At 50.5% G+C, this 25239-nt stretch overlaps 2 protein-coding genes across 5 annotated transcripts in view; both read right to left on the reverse strand.

The window, feature by feature from the left end:
• RABL6 (RAB, member RAS oncogene family like 6) overlaps positions 1-14393 on the reverse strand; it is a 61059-nt gene extending 46666 nt beyond the window's left edge. The window contains exons 1-3 of one of the 4 annotated variants that reach the window (XM_069771099.1): positions 13813-14393; positions 6206-6340; positions 544-591 (exon numbers count right to left, since the gene is read on the reverse strand). In XM_069771099.1, coding sequence (XP_069627200.1) covers positions 544-591; positions 6206-6340; positions 13813-13942 — 313 coding nt within the window. In that variant the 5' untranslated portion in view covers positions 13943-14393. The remainder of the gene's footprint in view (positions 1-543; positions 592-6205; positions 6341-13812) is intronic. The other 3 variants (XM_069771100.1, XM_069771102.1, XM_069771101.1) reach the window with 3 other exon arrangements.
• Positions 14394-15373: 980 nt separating this feature from the next.
• AMBP (alpha-1-microglobulin/bikunin precursor) lies at positions 15374-21651 on the reverse strand. Its single transcript, XM_069771031.1, has 10 exons — positions 21259-21651; positions 20446-20588; positions 20091-20167; positions 19454-19567; positions 18855-18956; positions 18248-18285; positions 17307-17385; positions 17049-17216; positions 16700-16876; positions 15374-15515 (listed from the first exon to the last, which is right to left on the reverse strand). The coding sequence occupies exons 1-10, from the start codon at positions 21634-21636 to the stop codon at positions 15484-15486; spliced, it is 1308 nt and encodes a 435-aa protein (XP_069627132.1). The 5' UTR covers positions 21637-21651; the 3' UTR covers positions 15374-15483.
• Positions 21652-25239: the final 3588 nt, after the last annotated feature.

Raw genomic sequence — 25239 nt, forward strand, 5'->3', positions numbered from 1 at the left:
TTTAGAAAAGATTGTGGAGTAAATATATTGCATTTTCTGTCCTTAGTGAATTTAAGTAATTGGCTTCTCTTTTATCCTTCCCTCCTGCATATGTTATTCACTGCAGATAACATTTTATCAATTTAACAATAGCATTCCTTTACAAAAACAGCTTGGCAAGAACTTTTATAAACAGAAGAAAGAACTCAGTAGATGTCTAAACACATAAAACTATAAAGGAGAGAAGATGAAGTTTATAATAAGTTCAGAGAATCTGAATACACTAAGCAGCAGGCTATTTCATCTGTCACGGAGCACATGAAACAACTGCTTCTGAATATTGGATTTGATCTGAAGTTCAGATTCCAAATAATGGGCTCTAGCATAGGAGACTCCTCTCTCCATATTTTTTCAGGAAGTAACATCCATGCGCTTGAAAAAAAATAAGTACAGGTGTTTTTCTAAAGTAGGAGTAAGTAGGTATTTCTGAATTCCATGTAAATTTGTAATTAAAATTGAGAAAGAACAATGAATCTCCATTAGAAAGGAATTTATAAATCTTACCTTTGTCAACCACATCCCATACTTCAACTTTAACAATATCGTCAGTGGCTAAAAACACAATAAGAACACAAAGTATTAGCAGAGGGTTTCACTAAAATGACCAATACTCAAAGCTCACCACAGAGAGCCTAACCCAAAGCCAACATTGTGAAAGTAGGAGATGAATACCAAAAGAAAAGTAATTCTTGAGTGAGTTAAAAGACAATCCAAACATCACAGGAAGGCCCACTGTTGAAGGTCCAAGTTGTACACCAAAACTGTGCTATCTAAAGAACTTCTTAAAGACTCTTAGTCACATAAGTGATAGCTAGATTTCCTTAATTTTTTATGTCAGATTTGAAGCATGTTATAAATATTTTGTGTAGATTCTTTTCATAACATACAGAGGTTTCCACATTCTTTCAAAAAAAGATATAAATTTAATTTGGAGAATAAAGTCTGGTCTATAAGCAAGGTGTACAACTGAAAAAAAAGGAATATATACATTTAAGGAAGATCAACCTTACTAATAGCATCTTCATGTAAACATGACAAACAGTGCAGACAGTCCTGCGGCTACAGAAATCCATTCTCTCCACAAATTTCAAGTTGCCTTTTGTGAAAAATATTACTAGCAATTTTGCTTCTTAATGAGCTGCAGGATCAGGAAATTATAAGCAACAACGTATATTTGAGTTGCTAAAATCTGAAGCAAGACAACCAAAATTCTAACTACAGAGATACTACTGCTGGTACTGAAAGCTAGCAGCTTAACTTTCAGATGGTATGAGGGATGGGAAGCTTTGGTTAGATGTTTCTATTGAATCCAAATAAGCAGTCCAATCTTCAGGAAGTTGTTCCAAGAAACAGTTGCTTTTTGGAAATGTTATCGGCTACAAAGCAAAAGCTTGTACTTGGAGCAGCTCTGAACATAAAGCGATGTCTCAGAGTAGAAAATAATCTCATAGGATGGCATGAGAATTCAGCTAAGCATCACTGTCAAGCCAGGAAACATTTCCTCTACTGAATTCACTGTTGGCTTAACTTAAATGTTTCAAAATATTGTGAAGACAGATTATGAATATAGGAAAACTTTGATCCTCTGCTTCTGGAGAAAGATCCTTTTTTACATTTACGCATGAAGCAGAATTAACATCTGTTTTTACTCATAGCAACTGGTGCTTATCTTCCACTTTGCCAGCAGGGCAGTGGGGCACAGGATGAACAGGAGACTTGCCCAGGCTCAGCCCAGCCAGTGCATCACAGGCTCAGATGGGACTGAAAACACAACAGGCGTATAGCAGCCAGCAGTACTAAAAACTCTGCTCAAACAACTGAACTCCCCAAATTAATTCTGTCCCTGAATATTTCTACAGACCATCAAGCCAGGTACAGCTGAAGTCCAACCACTCCCCATTACTCACTCGCCTGGCACCCAGCTGTACAGCTGGCTACTCACATGCAGGCACCGGCAGAGCAGGGTGCTTTCCCTGTGACATGGGCTGCTCGAGTCCGTGGTCCATTCAGGGTGTGCCATAACCCTGCAGGTGCTGGGACACAGATCAGCTAGTGGAGGTCTGCCCCCAAATTTATACCCTGCAGCTGGGACTGCTGGCAGTGCTGCTGCTGTCCCTGAAGGACAAGGGGACGGACAGACCAGCAAAGTCAATCCTGGCACCTTTCAACAGTCAAGACTTTCTGCAAAAGGACGGGAGATGTTTTCCTTTCTCAGGCAAACTTTGCAGGGGCACAGGAGGAGTCCAGGGGGCTGCTTGTTCTTTCCAGCAGTGCCACGTGAAGCAGCACATGAGCACATTAACAACAGGCTTCTGCAGAGAAGCTGGAACCCCATTTCAGAAAAGTAAGCCCTTGGAGTGATGTGCAGTGGTCTCCTAGGAGGTGACACTCCCAGTACTAGCACTGGGACTTTCCTCCTGAGCTCCAGAGATCTCTACCTCCTTACCCTAAAACCAAATGCACCCTCAGTTAAGATTCGTTCCCCTGCTGAGTAATTTCCGCAGTACTGGTACCCTGCTGAGCAGCAGCACTCCCGGATAGCTGAGTTGAACTGTTTGACCCAGAAAGACCTGCTCTACACCTTTTATCTGAGGGGAAGCACAGAATTTCACAAAGAAACTGCACGAGATCTGAGAAAATAATTTTTCCACATGGGTTTTTCTCCTGTTAGCACCAACGCTCCAGCTAGCTCGTAGCCAGTAAGTTCTTCCTTTTCATTACCAGCTTCATTCCTGATTATCCTGAACACACAGGAGGATAATTACTTTAGTGCTGCCGTGTTGGCTTTGGTACAACTCATACACAGCAGCATTTCACCTTAACAGCTTTGGAAGGCATGTTGCAGCAAAAAGAGTGCCAATTCATCCTTTTAACTAAGTAACTTGGATTAGCATAAACCATGGATCAACCACTCAAAAAATCTCTACTTAGTTGCTATTTGGCTAAGTACTCTGTAGCCAGTGGCACACTAAGACAATTCTTTCCCAGAAAACGGTGGAGAGGTGTGAGAAGACTCCAGTTGCAAGAAAGCTCATTTAAAAATATGAATCATTGCTTTATGGGTGGGTTCATCACCAGGAATTCACAGGCTCTCAAACATATTTACTCTCATGCAATTACACGATTCACTTCATATGCTTCAGATCACAAATCCTGGAGAGCAGAGCAGCTCTGCCATTCCTCACACCCATCTATAAAGCATTCAAAGTATCTGAACAAAAGTATTTGCTAATTTTTATTCCAGACTCCCTTGCTGAGACTGGCAAACAGAGAATAAAATTGGTGACTAGCATAATCTAAAAAAGTGTTCATTAGGGTCAGGAATGGTAACTCCTTACTTGGACACAAAAATTACCAATATCCATTACAGAGACAATTGGCACAGAAAAGTAATTTTGTTCATTTTGAGTAGGAAGAAATAACTCAAATTCCTCTACTTTTATTAATCCCTCCAGTATAAAATTTCTGAAGATATGACAAGGTGGTATGTTCCACATCTAAAATGTGTATCTTCTAATACCAGGCAACATAAGAATCCTTCAGTATTTGACAGTGATTTAATTAATATCCATAAATATTTGCTGCCAACTATCTCATAATGTTTATTTAAGGTAGCTTGAGTGCATGATCACAGGAAAAACAAACTTTATTTTTCTTCTACAGATTAAATCAGCCAACAGGGCAGTAATTAGATTTGAGCCAAGTTCTCAGAGTGCCCACATCACCCATCTTGGATGGGAAGTTTTCACAGCAGGAAACATACCTTACAATGTTTTTTAAAAAGGGGGTTATTTTTTTAAAAAAGTTTTAAGAAGGTCAATGGAGAATTTCCTATACTGCTGGAAAATATTACTAAGAAAATAATACAGTGTTTTACACTGTAAAAGAAACACAAATCAAAGGCACAATTTCATGTATAGCCTTCCAGATTAATTAGACTAGCTCAGCAACACTTCACCTTGAGAAAAGTCCATCAAGATACCTACACATTGCTGTCAACACTAACCAGCAAGATCTACAGAAATATATCACACCAATGTTAGAACTAATCACTAGAAGTAACAAATACACCTGCAGTTACCAATATACAGGAAAAGCCAGCCTCATGTGTAGCTGCTTCCTACCCCAGGATTGCACCCATGTTGAAAAAGCCAGTGCCTAAGCCTCGGCTCAGTAAAAGAACATACAGTCCCTAAAATACGCAGAAACATGCAAGATGACTGGGTCTTTCTACACATTCGTCTCCAAACACCTTTTTGCATGTATACAAAAAACCTGTATACATGCATTTTGTACACCTTTTCATGTATACAAAAACAATTAGGTACGAATAAGCCTCTTACAACTCAAATGCCAGACTCCCAGGCTGTATTTACAAACAGCACTTGTATTACCTACGCTGATTAGAGAGGAAACTGAACTCTGAAGTTTTTACCTATGATATTGTAGAAAACCAAAATTAACATTCAGTGCACTCTTTAGACCTGGATATCTAAGAAAGAGGTATTTCATTTCTTACTCTGATCCAAACCTGTTTAGGCTGAAGCATTCAAGTTTTATTTTGGAGATAGTTTCCATCATCCAAACAACTTGTAAGCTCTATGTTCGCATATCAATAAACGATGTGCTGATATTCTGAGAGAGAGGAAGAGGAGCGTGGGAGAAGGATGCCACTGCTAAAATACAACATGCCAGAGGTTTTGCTGCAGATGGGGAACACCACTGCACAAACACTGCAGATCTGTCAACGCCTTGGGCCAGTTGAATAGGCAGAACATCAGGTAGATGGTACACAAAATAAAAATACTTTATGAAGAATGTAGAAGCTAACAGGCACATCTTTGCATCATGGTCACATGGAGACTCCCCGTGAAAGAATCTGAAAACCTGTGACATCAGGCTTAGCTCAACATCAGATCCTGAATGAGACAAAACCGCTAGTTGCACTGAGCAAGGATGACCTGTTTCTCTCCCACATCCAAGGCAAATCTCAACCATCCATCCTTACAAACCTTTTCAACCTTTGTTCAGAGAGAGCTGACTTATGTGGAAGCCTGTCTTCATAAGGGCACAAAAGTCTCCAGAACTCTGGTTACCAGCTCCCTGTGAACATACAACAGCAGTATCTGCTTGCTCTCCTTGTGCTGAAGCCTATGAAGGCAACAGAGATTGAAAGAGCACTGTCCCAAGGCTGACTGCTGGTGAACACACCCTGTGGCTCCGTGATCATTATCATGAGGCTTGGGCATCATGGTATCATCCAGCAACACAAATTTGATTGGTGAATTAAACAAAGCACCCAATTTTGTGTTTACCCAAACTGCATGGGGTTTTTTTCCAGCTGTGAGGAGTCAGAGAGTACCTGATTCAATGAAAGGTTGGAATGATGCAGATGGACAATGTCTGATAAAGGCAAACTAAATGCTGACCTTTTTTAAAGCAAAATCAGTCTTACAGAGCAAGTTCATACTGAATCAGTAGTTCACCCCACAAGGCTGTGGCATTTTTGATCAGGAACCTGAAAGCTGGACTTAATGCACTGTTGGATCACAGCCTTGTGCAATTTCAATGCCTGCAGTGTCTTCTCCAGGCAAGATCCAAGGCTTTCATAGCCACTTTATACTGTCAGAGCACATGGGGAAAATAAAAAAAATTCACATCTCATCTCTCAGACTCAAACAAGCACTTTAAAAAAGCTACTGATAAGATAATTCTGTGCTTCAGTAAGCCAGCCTAGAGTTATTAGTACTACAATCATTTTTAAAACATTACCTGCACTATACTATTTGCTTCAATGCCACACAGTAACACCAAAAGCAGGGTTAGCCTCAGAGAAAGATTTCCATAATAAACCTGTTTTCATTCACAAGTCAAGTGTATCACAAATATTTCAAATCATTTGGATCACCTATTAAACACTTTCCTTGAATTGTGGCTTCCAAAGACCTATCCTTTAGCACTTATAAGAAATATAGTTTCTGAGTAAAGTTATTAAAAAACATGATTGAGAAACTGTGAATAACAAATTAAAATAACAAGAGTGATGAGAGACCATTTTATCTCCCAAGCAGACACAGAAGAAAGAAGCAAACAAGGCTGCAGTAGAATTTCTACCCCCAAGGCACTGTCCCATTACTGTCACTCCCCCCACCCTCTTCCATCTTACTTTTATAATTCCAGTGGATGCTGGTGACTTGGATCTCCTGAGTTGGAATATATTCCTCAATAAATTTCTTCCCCTGCAGTCGGTGCCAGAGTGTGGTTTTCCCAGTGTTCCTGTCCCCTCGGATGACAATTTTCACTGGGGAAAAGAGTAAGCAGACAAATAAAGTTGATTAAAAACAAATCAAAGAATCCCGTGAAAAGCACGTTAACTTTTTGTAAGCATTATTCAGATGTAATTAGTTCTCCCATATTACACAGGCATGATGGGGTTTGTTAAAAAACATGAGTCTCAGCCATTAAAATTAGTGTTTATTCAGCTACTCTCTCTAGTACAGCAGAACCAACCAACATCAAGATTGAATCTTCAGAATCTGTAGAATGTCAGCCAGCTAAGTCTCTGCTCCTTCCATCCTCCTGCCTTCTCTACCTAGCGCTTATTCCCACTCTGCCATACCCTATTGCTTTGCTAGCATTTTATGCCAAGCTTCTCCTTCAATTGCCTCCTCTATCATTCCCATTTCTCTTTAAACACTTCTCATTCCTTGAGAAAATAGAATCATAGAATCATTTAGGTTGGAAAGGACCTTTAAGATCATGGAGTCCAACCATTAACCTAACACTGCCAAGTCCACCACTAAACCATGTCCCTAAGCACCACATCTACATGTCTTAAATCCCTCCAGGGATGGCAACTCAACCACTTTCCTGGGCAGCCTGTTCCAATGCTTGACAGCCCTTTTGGTGAAGGAATTTTTCCCAATATCCAGTCTAAACCTCCCCTGGCGCAACTTGAGGCCATTTCCTCTTGTCCTATTGCTTGTTACTTGGAGAAGAGACTGACCCCCAACTTGCTACAACATCCTTTTAGGTAGTTGTAGAGAGTGATAAGGTCTCCCCTCAGCCTCCTACTCACTTCCTAGACCCAGCTGCCCACTGAAAGCTCAAGGACCAAGTCTCAGCTGAGCTGATAGGCAGGGTCCTGCATTCAGAGGTGCTGCTCCCTATGTCCCACAGGGGTGTGACTCTGAACCCCAGCCCTGGTGAAACTGTTCTTCTGGGATGGCGTAGGGAATGCTGAGAGGCAATTTCTGGTGAACATCACTGCAAACTTAAGCTGTCACTGCTCTCAGCTATCCCTAACTTTCTTGCACTGGGGCAGCATCCTCTTTTCCAGGGGAAGCAGAACAAGACTGTGTATTGCTCTTCAGCTGCTCCAGCTCAGAGCCTAGACAGTCTCAGATGAGGAGACCAACCTTGGCGGGGACAAGGGGCAAGGTAGTTTACGGTCACAGGGGTCTATCTTAAACTGCCCCTGTGATGGCCACAGTTTGATTAAAATTAAATCAAAATCAGTCTACCTACCATGCATTAGAAACAAGCTAAACTGAACCAAAACAAGCATGCCCCTTTGGGGACATAAACTCACTTAAATAACAGTGAAATGAAACCAAGAGACACTGAATCTCTGTGGGTCCTCCATGTGTCAGAGAGACAGTCTCTATCTACCACAGGAGCCAGCCCTTAGCTGGTTTTAGGTGCAGGTGTACTCATGGCACTCAGCAAAGGCATTCTCAGAAACTGCAGTCTCAGGTAAAGGTACAACAGCTCTGCTTCCACCAACTGGCCTCACACCCAGCTGCTGAGGCCACTCAGCTGATCTACCACCACCTGCCTGTGCTTGTGCGCATGTGCTTGTACCCACAGCAAGGAAAGTCAGCCAATGGAGAAACTCATTCAAACCCTCCCAAGGAAGTGTCAAAAATATCATAAACTTACACAACCTGGCAAAGCAAGGTAGCAATTAATATCATGAACTTTCCTGAGTCCACCCTAATGTTACTTTGTTCTTTCTGAAAACAGTATGTGTTGTTTTCTAAATTTTCTGTTCCATTACAGGATTTTTTTTTAAATACCATCCTTGTTTTAAGTGGCAACCACAAGGCTATTGGGAAACATAAGCTGACAAACAGAATTTTTATGCTTGTGTTTTGAATAGGAGCTATTATCCCCTAGAAAAATGGGCCACCTGGAGATATCTAATGGCAGATTCAGGTGATTAGCATTAGGTTGTGCATCATCATTTGGGCAAGGAAATCTCAGTCTGAAGGCTGCCTTCTGTTGTAACTCAGGAGTTATTGCAGGCATTTCAGAAAAAAGTTTAAGAGGTAAACTTTAAGGTAAAACAGACAACATATACAAAGTCTGGGGAAGAGTTTTGTCTGGTGAAATTTTGTGCTGCAGTTCCACTGTGCTTTTGTTGTTGTACACTGAAAGGTACTGCTGTTTATTCTTTTACAAAGTTACTTATTAAAATAGCAAAAGGATAAAAAAGGCAAAAATGAACTTCGTATTTATAGGCTGACTTCACTTACAGGTCTCAGAGCAACTCTGCAGACAACAAACCATTTCCTGCATTTCCTGTCGCCCTGTGTGTGATTCTGCTTCCTACTTACAGATGGTGAAACAATCAATGGAGGATTCCTTTGATTTTTGTGAATTAATGCAGCAAGTCCAAGGCATAGGCAGAATGAGATTCCATTTGTCCCCTTTAAAACCCAAGCCTTTCTAAATGCTCTCACTGCCTACCTTAGACAGCATTTTAAAATTCACATTCCCCCATGAAGTGCAGCAGGAGATACCAAAACAGTGAGCTTTAAGGGACAAACAGGCCTTTCCTTAAATAGTTAGGCTGCTCTCAAGGCACACTTTCAGGATCCCTCCCAGATGACTTAACTGTGAGCTCTCCCTAGAAGGGGCAATCTTATCTCCCCCCAGGACTTTCCTAGTGCCAACAGTGTTATTTATGCAGCTACATATTGAGTTGTATCAAGGAACTGAACTGATTCATCTTCAGTTTTCTTCTCTAGCTCAAGTGCCCAGATGCATGAGCTGTAGGAGCAGCACACAGGAGGCATGGCTGGAGTGGCATGGAGATGACCCCCACCCCTGAGCAGCTCCCATTTAGATCAACGTAGGGTGCTTGTGGCACCACATGCTCAGTTTGAACAGGTCCAATGGCCCTTTCCAGCTTCAGCATTCTCCATGTTAGGATCTCTTTCCTCCTACATAATGCATGAGTTTTCACTGACTTTTTTCCTGAAGAAAGAAAAAGTCTTTAAAAACAGAACAGGAAGAAGGCAGGTGATGTAAATAATTTTTAGCAAAACAAAGTCTGTATTTGGGACTTTGGCTGGGGCAGGTCAACTCAATGACAGGCATCTCCAATACAGGAAGAGCTGAGTGAGCTTCAGGGCACAGCCACATCACAGGCCTGGGCTGTGTACAAATGTGGAAAGAGGACCAGTATTTATGGGTGAGGTTACCTATGGGACAGTAACAATTACTGCCTTAATTTGATTTTAAGTTAAATCAGTACTTACTGCAAACAGCCATAGGTTTGTAGCAAAGACAGGAGAATTATCTATGGGAAGAAGGGTAGGGATGGGGAATAGATCAAGATGTGAGGAAAAAGCTAAACAAATCACTTTATTCATATTCTCACTGCATCAGGAAAAATAGAGGGATTTCCATTCTCCAGATGGGGAAAGGGAAGCAGAGCAATGAAGATACAGGCCCAGAGAGCAGGTCTCAGACCAACTCAGAACTAGAAATCAGGAATTCCCAGCTCTGCCCATATTCTTCCAGGACACTGCAGCAACTAAGGATGTCAGACCCCACAACAAAGATCCCCAAACTCCTCTGCTAATAATCCCCATATGGAGGGTCATAACCTTGCCCTCATTAAGGTCTTTGGGACTGTGGCTACAAGGCTGCAATTCAAATGCTTTAAGCTGGTTCTGCTGCCAAAAGAAGCACACCTGATCTGCAGACACCCCAAGCACACTTCCTGGGGGGCACAGGCCAGACAGCAAAGCAGGTTTGCCACATGTTGAACAAATGCCTGTGTTAGCTGCAGGAGAAAACAAAAGAAGGTGGGAAAGAGCAGGAAGAGGGGAAGCATTTCTGTTGGGAGTAGTGCTGAATGAAAATACTTAACAAAACTACAATCAGAGCCTGGGAATTACTACTCTCAAACAACACAAAAGAAGTAAGGACTATAATGCTTACCAAAAGGATACATGGTATTAATTAAGTTCTGTCTTTTAAAGCACATTTTAGGCAGGAAAGTAATAAGGGGAGGGACTGGAGGGAATTCTTGGAGCTACTGACTTTGGTATTTCAGTACTGGTGACTGTTCAGGGCAGGCCTGCAGCTCACCAGGAGAGCAGCCCATGCTCCAGGCACACAGAGCAGTGGGGTTTGTCGAGTGGTGTGCACAGTGGATGCAGCATTAAGAATAAAGTCCAGAGCAGGTGTACCGTGTTCTGGGGAACAGGACAGATGGATCTGAACCTTTAGCACTTCCATGTCTTTTGCTCCTGTCATTGATCATCAATGGGTAACTCCCAGGGAATCCTCTTGCCAGTGTAACCCAGCCAGAACTGTTAATTTCACCCTTGTTTGCCCATCCTTGCCTTTCATAAACTTTTGCATTTGCGTAACCTGGTGCTGGTACTTCCTTCTGTAATTTGTCTTGTAATTTGTTCAAACAAGCACTGCTGCAAAAGGAACGAGATCCACAGATCCACGTTGCTCTCTCCACTAAGCCTACTTGCTCTGGCCTCTGCTGCCTTCCCTGGGCCAGCACAGCTATCTGAATGGTGACGCAGCAGACCTGATCCAAGTTCAAGTTCAGGATATCCCAAGCAGGAAAAAAAGAGCAAGTTTTCACAAAGATTGGTTCCCCATACTTGGAACCATGATCTCCCATAAACACCCAAGCCATTACATATATGGTACAGAACCACATCATTTTAATCTCTGCACCTTCCATAGTGCTCAGGGAACTCTGGTGTTATTTGGGCCACAGCACATAAAACACAGGAGCTCTGTGTGGATGATAAAAGAGAGCAAATAAGGAGTGTGTGTTCTGGGAATGCAGTATGAAAATGCTTTTGTTTTGAAATAGGATGTCCCATGCAGAGGAAGTGACTGCTGCTGAGGGCTAATACTGGCCTTTGCTCTCATAATTTCATTAGAAATCTAAACCTACCCATCCTGCAACACTCTTCCTTTTGAAAACGTAACTGAGTGGGAGAGACACTATCAAACCAAATCATTTTGGTTCAACTTAGAGGTGCATACTATCCAGTGCTTGCAATCCTCAGTGCCACTAAAACACCACACAATCTTCAGTATCACCTCAAACACAGGGGCTGTCCAGTTACAAAATGTACTGGACAGCTGTGAAGGCTGGCACAGCATGGCCTGTCCTGAGCCCTGCAGCGAGGCACCAAGAGCCAGGTGACAAGGCCCGTGTCCCAGCCATTTGCTGCCCACTTTATCAGCAAGCAACCCAAGGCATTCTTGGCACACTAAATATATTTCTGGGAAGGAAACAGGCTTCAGTTCATTATCAGTAATGGTCTATGAAAGCAAGGAAAACATTTCTGTAAAACCAGTCATCACAGCTCCCTTTGGTTTAGGTTTAGGCAACTCCTGGGGAACGGAGGAGTTTAAAGATGTATGTGTGTTAATGGTGGCTACTAAACACATTTTGCACTCCTCTGCTGAATGTCATGTATTTGCTAAGAAAGGAGCATTGGCAACGCATAGAACTTGCAGCTCTGCCCTTCCTGAGCAACGGCCCTTGTAATGACATTCCTTCAGAGCCCACCTTCAACTGAGACCACCTCACCGTGCTGGAACCTACCCCATCTATCCGGTGCCATGGCTATGCAGAGTGCTCGAAGCCCTTGCATAAGCCTGCCCATATCTCATATAAATATTATATAACAGCAATCCTGGGAAGAGTTACTATGGAGATTGGAAAGCTTCCCTTAAGGCAGTGACAAAAAGCTGCAGTTTTATTCCAGATATGAAAGCAGTAACTAGAACACATATCCTGGTAAGACAGAGCACAAACCAAAAAGCTTTCCCAAGGCTTTTGGTAATGAGACAAAAAGCAGCAAAGCTACAGTTGGTAGTTCAGCTGTTGGCATTTTTGGCCTTGCTGTATTAATGGCAAGCAGGTACACATCCACGCAGGTTCGTCAATGCAGTTAGTCAACACGTAACAAAGAGTTGGCCCCATCGACTGCTGTGCCAACAGGATGCAGCTGATCCATACTGTCTGCAGCACAAACGTTCACTGCCTGAAAAGTCAACTCCTTTCTCCTACATAATTCACATGCCGGTATTAGCTACCTGATCTCAAACGTACCAGTGAAGCACATGGATATGTTCTGGTCTGTGGGCTGCATGAAGCCTCTGCACAGATCAATAGCCTTTAACTAGCAGATCTCCAGGTACATGTTTAATGATGCAGTGCTATATTCCAAGGCAGAATAATCCTCACCCTCCATCTCTCGCTGGAAATCAAGCCTCTTAACAATAACACCATGCTTCTGTTCACATTCATGACTGCTTGCTAAGACACTAATTTTCTAAATTAAGTACTACTGGCATATCTAATAGATGTGCTATGGATAAAGGCATCTATGCTCTCCCCTGTAAAGCAGAGAGCTTCAAAACATATCTGTTCAAAAGCACAGTCAATAGTCATAGTACTAAACAAAGCAAAAAAAGCCCCAAGCCTCAAAGTGTTAACCTTTCCCTTCACTTTCTGTTTCAGATTAAGATCTAACATAAGATCTATTCCTCCAACACTTGTGCCTTCACAGAAATTATTCAGTGCCATGTTTACAAATCAGTCTCTCTCCCAACTGCCAATCTCTCGGCCTTCTGCAATCTGACTTCACTGCCTGCCTGGATCCACACAGATGACCTGGTACTCGCAGTGCTCTCTGGTACCACCTCTATTTTCAGCAAGGATGACATAACTACCATCCCCGTCTCACAACTGTTACTTTCGGATGTATTTCACATACTTGCAGTGCCCTCCTGAAACGTTATTTTAGAAATAACCTTTACTGAGCTTCAAGGGAAGAACACAACCATAAGCCTCAAGACTGAAAGGAAAAAAATTCTGAAAATGTTCCCTGAGAAATGAGCGAACATATCAGTTGCAGCAAAGACAGTCAGAATGAAATTATGTGCCAAGGGCACATAAAGGCATACATCACTCACCTTTTATTAAAGCCTGGCAGGGCAGAGCTTTTTTCAATAGACCCTTATCGTATAACCACTAGAGCTTAATTATAAATACCATTATCCTGGGCTGCAGGGAAGGTCACCCACACGCTCAGGGGAGTTACTCTCTTGATGCTTTAACTGACAAAAAATGATTTACAAGGAACTCTCTCTTGTGCCACAGTCAGCAGAAAGCAGGCGGCTGTTCAGGACATCTGCTGAGTGGGGACATTGCTGCACTACAGGTTCCCAAGTCCCACACGGAAAGAGAAAAGTTTCCCATCCCTTACTCCTCCCACACTTCCACAAGCTCTAACGTTTAACTGCAAACTTGGCTTTGGGCGAATACTGGCAAAAGCACCACCACACACAAGGAAAGCGTATGCGTTTCGCAGTCCCACCGGGGTCCCCGTGCACGCTATGGGGCATCAGACGGGACGGACCGATGCGGCTGGCCTCCCGCCCGGGGCCGGCTGTGCCCCCCGACAGACCCCCCGAAACTGGGCTCCGACTCACTGTTATACTGGACTCCCTTGGCAAACCTCCTCTGCAGAGCCTGGTTCATGGACTGCAGCCCCGCGGGGATATTCTTGTCTCTGACCGGAGTCTGGTCCGAGCCCACCAGCTTCTTCAGGGCCGAGAACATCTTTCTGGTCCCACACCTGCACCACCACCTCCAGGAAAAGGGCTGCTGCTCCGGGGCTCAGGGGCAGGGCGGCCCTGGGGGGGGCATAGGGGGAGGGCACGGCTCGAGGGGGACGCGCGGGTAAATCAGGGCTGGGGCAGGGCCGGTCTGGCCATGAGGGGCCTCCCGGGCTCGGCGGGGCGGAGGGAGGTGTGCGGGCTCGGCCCGGCCCGGCCCGCCGCGGCGGGGAGGGGGGCTCAGCCGGGGCCCCGCCGTCTGCCGGGAAGGGGGTGCTAACCGGGCATGGCCCGGGGCCGGGGCGGCGCGGGGGGAAGGGGGCGGTGGGGCCGGGGCGGCAGCTCAGCCCCGCCGGGCGCCAGCGCTCGGGGCCGGGCGCGGGGAGCGGAGGCAGCACGGCTCTCCCGCCGCCACCGCCGCCATCTTGCCTCTTCCGCCTCGCCGCCAGGGGACGGGGCGCGCGCGGCGCCGGCTACGGCGGCCGGCAGGGGCCAGCGAGGCGCGGAGCGCGGCCGGCGGCGGGGCCCGCATGTGTCCTGGGCCCGCCGGGCCGGGGCAGGCCGTGGGCGCGACCCCCAGGACTCCCTGTGACCCCTCCCCAAGGCCAACTGCAACCTAACCCTTCCAAGACTCCCGCAGTCCCCTCGTGTGACCCCACTAACTCCTGTCATCCCCTCCTGGGACCCCCATAGACCCCCCAAGACCCTCGCAATCCCCTCCTGTGAGCTTCATAGGCCCCCCGACACCCATAAACACTGTAACCCCCTCCTGGGACCTCTGTAGCTGCCCCGTGACCCCCATAACCCCTATAATTCCTGTCCTGGGGTCACCCCAGCATCCCTGCTACCCTCGCCCCCGGACACTTATAATCCCCTCCTGGGACCTCCTCTGTAGCCCCCTGTGGTCCCCATAACCCCTGTAATCCCCTCCTGTGACGCTCATAAGCCCACCAGCTTCCTGTGACCCCTCAGGGTCTCCTCTGACAGCCTGCGATCCCTTGCTGTACACCCCATGTAACCCTGCCATGATCGCCATCCCTCCCCATGATCCCTATCCTGGCCCACGACTGGGCCTCCTTCAGTCCCACCCCGACCACGATGCAGCAGCAATTATTCACTTTTAGGGAGGAGCAAGCACCCTTTCCACCCCTTGCTGACCCCTTCCCGGCTGCCCATCATCATCCCCTGGGAAATGGGGGGCCAAACCCCACCCAGCAGGATGCCCTGAGCCCCTCAGTGCCCCTGTTGGCCACCCCAGCACCGCATGGGCGGAGGGCAGCAGGCTGAGGAAGGGGCAGAGACTCAGTGGGGAGCACCCAGCAGCCCCACAAAGGGGGGAACACCCCACCAGCGAGGACCCCACAGCATCCCCTGCTCCTCCTGGACCCCCCACCCTGCTTCCCACCAGCTCGAGGATGGACACTGGGCTCGTTGGTCGCATTAGAGACATTTACTGCTGGAGGCATCTCCTGTGCTGCTGGCAGCTGCCAGCACACTCCTGCGGGACCCTGGTGCTGGGTGCCGGCAGCTTGTCCTCCACTCACATCAGTTTGACAGATGCAGAAACTCCTCATCCTCTGCAAGTGGAGAGACACACAAGGTGACGGACAGACCCGCAGACCCCCTCCTTGCCCCGCAGAGAGGCAGCAATGGTTGCTACTTCTCACTTTGTCCTTGCCATCAGTGATGCGGGAAGTGGTCTAGACCCTCCGTGCACCCCCATACTGTCCTGGGTTGTCACTTGGTGTCCCAGCACCCGCTACAGTGGCATTAATGGACTTCATATTGGTGACAAGGATAATAAAAGATGGGCTCTTCCCTAAGACATGTTACTCTGGCCCCATCTCCCATCCGTGGGGGCATGGTAAGCCCCCAGCTCCAGTCCTGCTGGGACCAGGCTCACCCAGGGCTGGCTGTGGTTGAAGACCCCTTACCTTGCCCCTCTCTGTGGGAAGATTTCCCCTGTAATGCTCCTGAAAACCTGCTTGTCCATTCACCCGATGGCTGAGCAGTGCCTCTTGTGTCTCCCAAGGAGGTTCAATACAGAAACCCCTGCGCTGACTAGAGCTGTAGTGTCTGGCATGTGTCACACAGAGGGTACACCCCTGGCGGGGAGCCTGGTTTCATCCTTACTTGGTCTCAGGGTCCCTACACCCCCTGAAAATCTTTCAGTCACTCTTCTCTCACTGGCATACCCTGCCCAGGGGCTGTCACCTCCGCTGCTCCCCACTGCACCCCAGCCTGCTCGGGGACTTTCTCCCTTTTATCAAGACCATTTTGAGAGTTCAGCTGTGGCCTCAGTATGTCTGCAGCCGATACAGTCCCCCTGTGTGATACTGTCTGTAGATTAATGACAATATTCCTCAGTCCATCAGAGTCCCTGACCCAGGACAGACCCATCCCGGGCACAGCATAAAACCATCCCAGACCCATCCCAGACTCATCCTGGACCTATGACAAACCCATCCCAGGCTTATCCCAGACCCAGGACAGACCCATCCTAGACCCATCCAGACCCAGGACAAACTCATCCCAGGCTTATCCCAGACCCAGGACAGACCCATCCTAGACCCATCCAGACCCAGGACAGACTCATCCCAAGACCCATCCCAGATCCAGGACAGCCCTGTCCCCATGCCAGGCAGACCCAGCACACCCAGACCCAGCCCAGAGCAGGACAGGAGATGATGCAGGCTGCTGCCCTGGCTCCCCCAGCACAGCACAGTGTGGTGCAGGCAGGGTGTGGGCAGGGTGGGGGTACCTGCCAGCGGAGGAGCCCCACAGTACTCCTTGCACTCCTTCTCTGAGTAGAACTGGTTCCCGTTGCCCTTGCAGCCTCCGTAGCTGAATGTGATGCACTTGCCCTGAGCTGCGTCAAAGGCCCAGCGTGTCACCGGCTTCTGGCAGGGACCCTGGACGACAGGCAGCCTGCAGGCAGCTGTGGGGACAGGGGGCTGCTCTGAGGGCAGGGGTTTCAGAGCCCCCACACCTCCCACATGGATGGTGGGCATGTGGGGTTTGAGGCCACTCTTGGATCCTCTCTGATGCCTCAGCAAATGTGCCTCCCGTGCCCTCGCCCCGCTGGAATGTCTCCTGGTTGCCCTGCTCACCCTCTGTCCGGCAGGCCTGCAGGCACTCCTTCTCCGAGTAGAAGTTGTTGCCATTGCCCAGACAGCCGCCGTAGAGGAAGGTTTCACAGGCCATGGAGGAAGAGTTGTAGAAGAAGCGGGAGACCATCCCACTGCAGGGCCCAGAGTCCTGGCTCAGCCGGCACGAGTCTGCAGACAAGTGTCGCATGGGCTGTCACAGGCAAACGGGGATGCAGGGCAGGGGGACGCCCGATGCAGCTCCCCTCCCCTGGGACATACCTTCCTTATTGCCAATGTAAGGGGGCAGGGGTCCCGTGGCTGAGCCCTCCTCGGGGGGCAGGACTGCTCTCCGTGCCCTCTGCACGGGGAAGGAAGCACAGACCTGCGGTCAGCCCCTGCCTGCGGGATCTGCTGCCCACCCCATTGCCCCTGGGCCCCTGCTGCCCCCAGGATGGGCTATGTCGGGGGCAGCTCTGCTGGGTGCTGCAGCCCGTGCAGGCTCCAGCGCTCCTCGGTGCTCCCAGCACATCTCCAGTCATTGATCTGCGGTCAACGGGCGGTGATCCCTCCACACCTCATGGTCTTCTCAGCCCTGTGCTCATCCTGGTGGGGGCCAGGATCATATGTTGTGGATAAAGATACCCACAGTGTCCCAGTCATGCCCTGTGCTGGGGACATGTCCCTGCTTTCGCTGATGCAGGGTGGTGTGTTACCTGCTCTCAAGTCAACAGGGTTGTTTCTCCTATGAAAGTCCCATCCCCTCTTGAAAAATCTTTCTAAACTCAAGCGTGTGAGATTGGGAGGTGCTGAGTGATGGTAGCCAAAGGACCAGTGGGGTGCTGAGCTGCCTTCCCATCCCTGGAGAGGGGGTCTACAGCCTGGCTGGGACACCCACAGGTAGGCAAGGAACAAGGAGACACCAGGCTCGGCATGCAGGAGCTTTCACCCCACGAAAAAATCAGACTAGGAAAGAGCCATTGCCTTCTGCTTGGAAATGAGCCCTAGTTCCCACCTGACCCCCAGGACCTCACCCTGCAGCCTGCACCTGCCTGTCCCCCTGTCCTCGCAGGCAAAGCCTGTCAGTGGAGATGAAAGAGCATCTCCCAATGTGTCCTGCCCATGGAGCCTGGTCCCCAGACACAGGGTCTCCAGTGGGTTTGGCTTGGAGGAAATGTCCCCAGCCTCGATCCATCTCAGGAAGTCCCAGCTGGACGACTTACCTGGGGGGCAGTTGCAGTCTCCTGAGGAACACATTCACCTGGCCCAGATGACAGGAAAGAAGATCAGCAGCATGAGAGGGGAGGCATTCTGACAAACTCATCTCACTGTGGTCCTGTACCATGCACACAAAGGACGCCAAGGAAGGGGACGCCCTCCCAGTTTCACCCCAACTTTCTTCCCCTCTTGCTTCTTTCCACCTCCCACTCACAGGAGCATCACCATAAAATCCCCACACCCACCTGCATCATGCTAGCACCTTCTGAACCCCAGGCTGAGCAAGGAACTCCTCAGGTCTTGGGAGTACCCAGCCATGGGGAGCAGTCATGAGTGTCCCTGGTAGTCCTGTGCCCACGTCCCAGCACAGCATTGTGGGTGCATTGACCTGACAGCCCAGCAAGGACCCCACCGACTGGAAGCTCATGGAAGCCTGACTGATATGTGGCCATATCTCCTTCCCATCCCATCCTACCAAAGCCCTTGTCTCTCCTCTTTCCATCCTGACCGTCCCCCCATCTCCCCAGCCTCACACACCAAGAAGGAGCAGCCCCAGTGCACCAGCATGTTGGGGGAATAGGCAGCAGGAGAGGCACGTGGTGGGTGGGTTACCTCTGTTGGCCAGGATGAAGATGGAGTCTGCAGGGATGCCCATCTCCAGAGCCAGCTGCTGGAAAGCGTCAATGAGGTCCTTCCGCAGCTCTGGATTCCTCCCTGGGCAAGGGAACAGGCTGTGAGTGGGATTGGCATGGGAGGGGGTCTGCATGCAGCCCCTCAACCACCCATCAACCCTCAGAGCTAAAGCAGCTGCAGGAAGGCCCAGTATCAGCCTCCTGGTCCTTCCCAGCCTCTCCTCCATTATTCTTGACCAACCTTGACCAAGGGTTTGGACAAAGTGGTTTAATGTTTCTCAGTCATGAAAGACAGCATCTCCTGCCACTTCAGGGCCTCGGTTTCTTTCAAGCAGATATTGCCACCTCCATCCCAAACGACAGGCTAGTTTGGACATTCATTGTGTTATGTGGCTCTAAGCTGAGCCATAAGACTCAACCTCTGCTGTGCTGAAGATGAGCTGGTCCAACGCACCACTTCCAAAGCCATCGTCAGTTCCCTCAAGGCCAAGGGACCTGAGGAACCCTTGGGTGGTGTTTCTGAGCTGCACTGAGAGCACCCAGAGCCTGCTTGCCCACATGTGCCATAGCCAGACATACCATACAGCTTCAGGGTAGTGCTTGGGCCAAAACTACTTTCTTTCTTCATCAGAATGACAGCATATTCTTCATAGTTGGTGCGGAGCACGTACGACCGGATAGACACATCCCATTCTGGGTGAGACAGAGACACAAGGGACATCATTCCTGCCCCTCAGGGAGAAATGGGCAGTGTAAGACAGCCCCAGAGCTGAGGCCTGAAGTCAGGCAGCTAATTCAAGAAAATAGCTGATTTTGGGGAAGCAGACTCTGATACAACCCTGACTCCCTTTAGGCTCACCAATGTCTTCTTAGCTGAGGGGATTGGAAACCAAGAGTTGCGGACAACTGAGATACCACCAACACTCCTGAACCATGGCTGGTGGGAGCCTGCCCCAGCCTGGGACCTTGGGGACAGGAGGGATCTGCTGGAACATCTCATAGTCCCATGCCTAAGCAGGGACAGTGCTGAAACAGCTTATTTCCCTCAACTTCACTCGATACTTTGGCTGGAAATGACACAAACTGTGGTGTGGCTTCTGAGCCCTGCTCTCGTGAACCCCTTCCCCAGCTGCCAGCTGTGCTCAGCGCTGGTTCCCATCGCCCAGCCATGCTGCAGCTCTTGGGGCTGAGCAGGTCGGCAGCAAGCCCAACTTACTGGGGTTATAGAAGGTGTATTTGCCAGGGATGCTGGTTTTCTGGTACTCTCCCGAGACGTGCATGCAGTCACCTTGCCTGGAGGGAGGAGGAAAACAATCAGCTGCTAGAAGTGATTGTTTTTCCTGGTTATTGCATGAAAATCATGTCTGGGCCACCGAGGCCATGGCATGGGAAGCTGGAAATCCTCCTGCCCAAGGCATTGGGTATCTGAGCCCAATCCAGCCCCTCCTCAGGGCTCTGATGCCAGCCAGAGCAAGCAACCCCCGTGTCTTGTCCCAGCCCCTGAGAGACAGAGCACCCCTGGGTGGCATGGCTTTGGAGGAGGCTCGAGCACCCACGGCAGTGCCCCATACCGCAGTCTGGTGCTGGCAGTGCTGATCTGGTCGGCGCTGGGGCCAGGGCCCAGCACCAGCGTGCCCATGCTGAATTTCTCCTTGTAGTTCTTCATCCATTTGCAGGTTGTGCCGATGGCGATGTCATACCACTTCCCATACATCTGCGGGGAGAAAAAAGGAACGTCTCCACCATGAGCCCTCTCCACTGAGGTGGGACATCTCCTGGTTTTCTGCAGAGCTGAAATATTCATGTCCCAGAGAGCAACTGGGGGGCGCAGGGCGCCAAGGCCAGAGCTGCTGCGGAATTTGGGAAGGAGATCAGCACCGAGCAGGATTTTCCTGGGTCCCCTAACCACCAGGCAGGGCTGGAGGCATCAGGCTGGCATCCCCCTGCGTCTCCCAGGGGAGCCCAGATCCAGGGACACGTGTGGGGCTGTGCAGAGCCTGGTGGGGGACAGGGCTGCCTGCGGGAGATCTCTCAGGCAGCCCGCATCCTGCATGAATCCTGTGCGCTGGGTCTGCCTGCGGGCCCTGCCCATACCTCTTAGGCTGGGCAGATCAACAGATGTCGCACAGGATTCATGTGTCCCAGCCGCTCAGGCTCCAGCTGCCCTGCCTGGACCTTTTCCAGGGTGAGGCTATCCCAAAGGCTGGTGCTGGCAGGCTGGCACCCCCTGACCAGCACCCAGGGAGGGCCACACTGCCAACACCTGTCCTACACAGCCTGGCTTAGGCATAGATAATATCATCCTTCCTTCTGGAGGAAAATGAAATAAAGCTTTCCCCCATCCCTTCTGCCCCCAGAATTAAGGGACCGCAAGCTGCCGTTACCTGCTCAGCCTCAAAATTCTCCTGCACTTGGATATCCTCATCCTGGTCCTTGATGGGGGTTCCACTGGCCACAGTGAAGAGGAAGAGGGAAAGGAGACCCCACAACATCATGGCTGGTGGCTTCGGAGTGCCGCTGAACTCCAGCATGCTGGTGGGATCCCGGACTCTGCACTGTCCCCACTGCGCAGCAGTGTGACCTTCAGACCGCAGCCAGCGGGGCTGGCCAGCCTGGCTGGGGGGGGGCCTGACAGGGGGGGCATGGGGCAGCTGGTGGCCCTGCACGGCCCAAGCCATGTGGCCCTGGGGCTCACTGCTGCCCTCAGCAGAGGTGGGGATTTGCAGAGAGCTGGCGTGGGGTGCAGGAGGGGAGGTGAGCATCCTCCCGCCGTGCCAGGCTGAGCTCCTCACCCTCACCTGTTCCTACACCACCACTTGGTCCAGACACAGGGCCAGGACCTGTCCGTCTCCTTTATTCTACCTTGGGGTTCATATTCCTGCCCTGGCATCCTGCAGAGAGCCCTGACAGTGCCCCCAGCCCTGGCAGACCAGTCTGACCCTGCAGAGAGGAGAGGACTGAGGGGTCCCCTGCACTCACCCCAGGCTGCCTAATCCTGAGTAGTGTCTGTAGGCAGCAGAGCCCGCGCTACCTGCTCCCCTTCTGGACTCCCTTCCCTGGGGGTCCTAAGCCGGTGGCCAATGCCCAGGAGATGGCTGGGTGTGACCCACCCCACAGCCAAGGGTCCCTGGTCCCGGCAGACGCAGTAGGCGTGGGTCACGCCATCCCTCCCCACCACTGTTTGCCTTCGCAGGATGATTAACTGAAACTAAACAGCCCAAGGGAAACAGCAAACAGAGCAAAGGGCAGGAGCCCCTCTCTGGGTCGGCCCGCGGCCCAATATTTACAGACAAGCGCCAGAGCTGGAGGCACGCTTGCAGGAGCCAGCCGGACTTTCACCCCTTGTCTCCACCGCGGGTCACCAACGGGCCCTTTGCGCAGGACTGGTGGATGCGCTGCCTGGCCACTGTGGGCTGCTGGGGGGCAGCGGTCCGGGCAGGGGCAGCCTGAGCATCTCATCACACACATGTCTTTGTGCCACACCTGGAGTGTCCTCGGGAGCATGGGGGAAACGTGGATGTGGCGCAGAGACCCCTTTAATAAGCCCACCCACCTCATTAACCCGCCCTGTGCTTCTCTCCCTCCGGAGGAGCCCACCTCGGTCCAGAAGCAGCCCTGGGCTCCAGCCCCGCCGAGCTGGGGCTGCGGGAAGCCGGGGCTGGCCTGGGGGACCCTCCCGGCGCAGGGGACCGGCTGCCCCCGGCCCCTCAAGCGCTAGGTGGCAGCCGGCGGTAAGGAATGACAGCCCGGACCCGCTCCCGGTCCCGCTCCCGTGCCCCGCCTGGCTGCAGCCCCCGGCGGGCGGGGGGACCCCGCTGTGCCGCCCGGGGCGGCCCTTCCTTCGGCGGCGGGGCCGGGGCAGGTCCGCGGGCAGCGTGGGCAGCAAGGGCTGGCAGTGACGGGCAGTGGGGACTGGCAGCAATGGGCAGCGGGGCTGGCAGCGACAGGCAGTGGGGACTGGCCCTAGAGGCTCTGCAAAGCAAGAATCGCTGTTGACTGTTCACGGTGGGGCCGGAGCCCTGTGCTGTCCTGGGGCAGTTGGCAGGCAGTGAGGCAGGACTGGCTGCCCGTGCACTGCCCATTCAGGGAACAGGCCTTCTCATTGCACCCGTGCACGGAAATGCCCCGTGGGGGCAAATGTGCCCAAACAGCGCTAGACCCGTGTGTGAACAACACAGGATGTGCTCCTAAATATCCTCTTTGGGGACCAGTCTGCTTTACTGGGACCACATGTGCCCCATGCTGGAACCTGGCAGGGAAGGGAGGAGGATGTGTGACCCTGGCATCGGTTGTCCTTCCGCGGCTGCTACTCAGCTCCTCTCCTCCGGCTGCTGATGCTAAGAGGGAGCAGAGGGAGCTGTTCCCTTCCAAAGGACAACAGCTGGGGAACCTGCAGGCCTGGGGCGCATCCAGCCCGGTCCTCTCCTCTTCTGTACATGTGAACACAGCGTGTGGCTGTGACCATGGGCACCATCCTCACTGGGAAAGCTGGGGAGCAGCTGTACTGGCTGCAAAACTCAGCTCCTGCACATTGCCTGTGCTGAGAGAGGCCAAGGAAGTGGTGCAGTCCGCCATCTCCTTGTTCACTTCTGAAAACACACTCACTCTCCCCATCCCCGAGGCTGCGGCTGCATTCGTGCCTGGATCACTGAACGGCTGCTGTCACAGGGATGTGGATGAAGAACCCCCCCCCCCCCCCCCGCCGTGCTGCCAGAGCACAGGGCCGTGATGGAGCCTTTGCAGGGCACGGCTCTCCAGGGAGGGGGGCTGCTGGGATGCTGGGGTCTGGGGCCCTGGTCTCTGGGGTCCCATGCACAGCAGCCCCAGAAAGCAGCAGCTGGGACAGGCGGCTCCGGGTGCTCAAGGACCGACGTTCTTGTGGATTGATCTGGCAGGGAGATGGGGCAGCAGTGGAGCTGCAGGGCATGAGCAGCTGCCAATTCGCAGGAAGTTTAGAAAATGCTTTGGTTTCAGACCAGTTTGGACAGAAACCAAATGTAGGGAGAAACCACCAGAAAATTTCTGCAGACCAAATTCCCCCAGCCCCACCAATGCTGAGAGGCCCCAGCCCCCAGCAGCCCCCACGGGGCCAGGCAGTGCTGTGGGGGCACAGTGGGGTTGGCCCAGGGGCAGGAGGCATGGCAGAACCTGCGGGAATACCAGGCACTGCGAGCAGCTCCCCAAGGCCCCATGCCCTGACATGGTGGCTGGTGGCACATCAGGAAGACCCCTGCAGAGGTAAGGGCCACCAGGACTCAGTGTCCAGCAGTAGAAAAAGGAGATGCTATTTATTTACATGGGCCTGGCTCCCCTCCTCTCCCACTCCCCACCAGCTTTATTATGGGTTAGAGGAGACATTCCTGGCTAGTCCTTTCAGTGTCCCTTTATGAATCTGTTGTCTACAAGCTCGTCCAGTCCCTTTCTGAACCTGCTAATGTTGCCTGGCTCCTTTTCCCGCACGGCAGCAAGCTCTAGAGGTTCAAACCCTGCTATGTAGAGAAGTTTCATATTTTCTGTTTTAAACTCGTCACCTGCTAGCACTCCTTACTGCAAGGATTGCAGGAGTCCTACAGTTTCACGCTCATCTTGTCCACCACCTTAATGATTCTGCAATCCTCAGTCATATCCTCCCTTGACCTTCCCCCTTTCCAGACAGGGGAGTCTCATCCTTTCCAGTCCTCTCTCATATGACAGGTGCTTCTTCTCCTCCACTATTACAGAGCAGGTCTAGAGAAAGTCAACTCCTCTATCTCCTTCTTGAGCTGTAAAAAAACAGAGTTCAAGCACACAGCACCCCAGATGAGGGATCACCAAGATTTTCTAGTTCCTACAGAACACTTTCCATCTTGTTCCCAACACCCTTCTTGATCACACAACATTTTGATGACTTTTTTTGGCTGCTGCTGCCCATTAACAGTTCTCTCAAATCACTAGGTCAGTGATGGCTCCCAGCTCTCCTCCTGAGCTTAACCACCTGTCCCAATCTCCATGCCAATGCCCCACTCTGATCACTTCTCCCTTGAAGCATCACCTTCATTTCTCTACACCAAAGCTCACCTGCTACCTCTTTGACCCTTGGGTTTGGGAGGTCCTTCTGAAACTCCTTGCCATCAACACAGCCTTTGGCCATCCAGAAGAGCTCAGTGTCGTCTGTGAACTTGAAGATTTCCCTTTTCACTCTCTTCTCCTGGGGATGGATGAAGATATCAAATACAAAACCGGTCCCAGGGCTGGTTCCTGGGGGACCCCACTGCTGACTGTCCTCCATCCTGAAGAGCCCTACATGTTGCTTCTGATCCTTCAACCATCTTTCCGTTCATGGAAGAGCCTTCCTTCTGCTCCCACAGCAAGTTTGTTTCTTTAAT

Source organism: Haliaeetus albicilla, chromosome 26 (assembly GCF_947461875.1).
Source record: "Haliaeetus albicilla chromosome 26, bHalAlb1.1, whole genome shotgun sequence".
NCBI lineage: Eukaryota > Metazoa > Chordata > Aves > Accipitriformes > Accipitridae > Haliaeetus > Haliaeetus albicilla.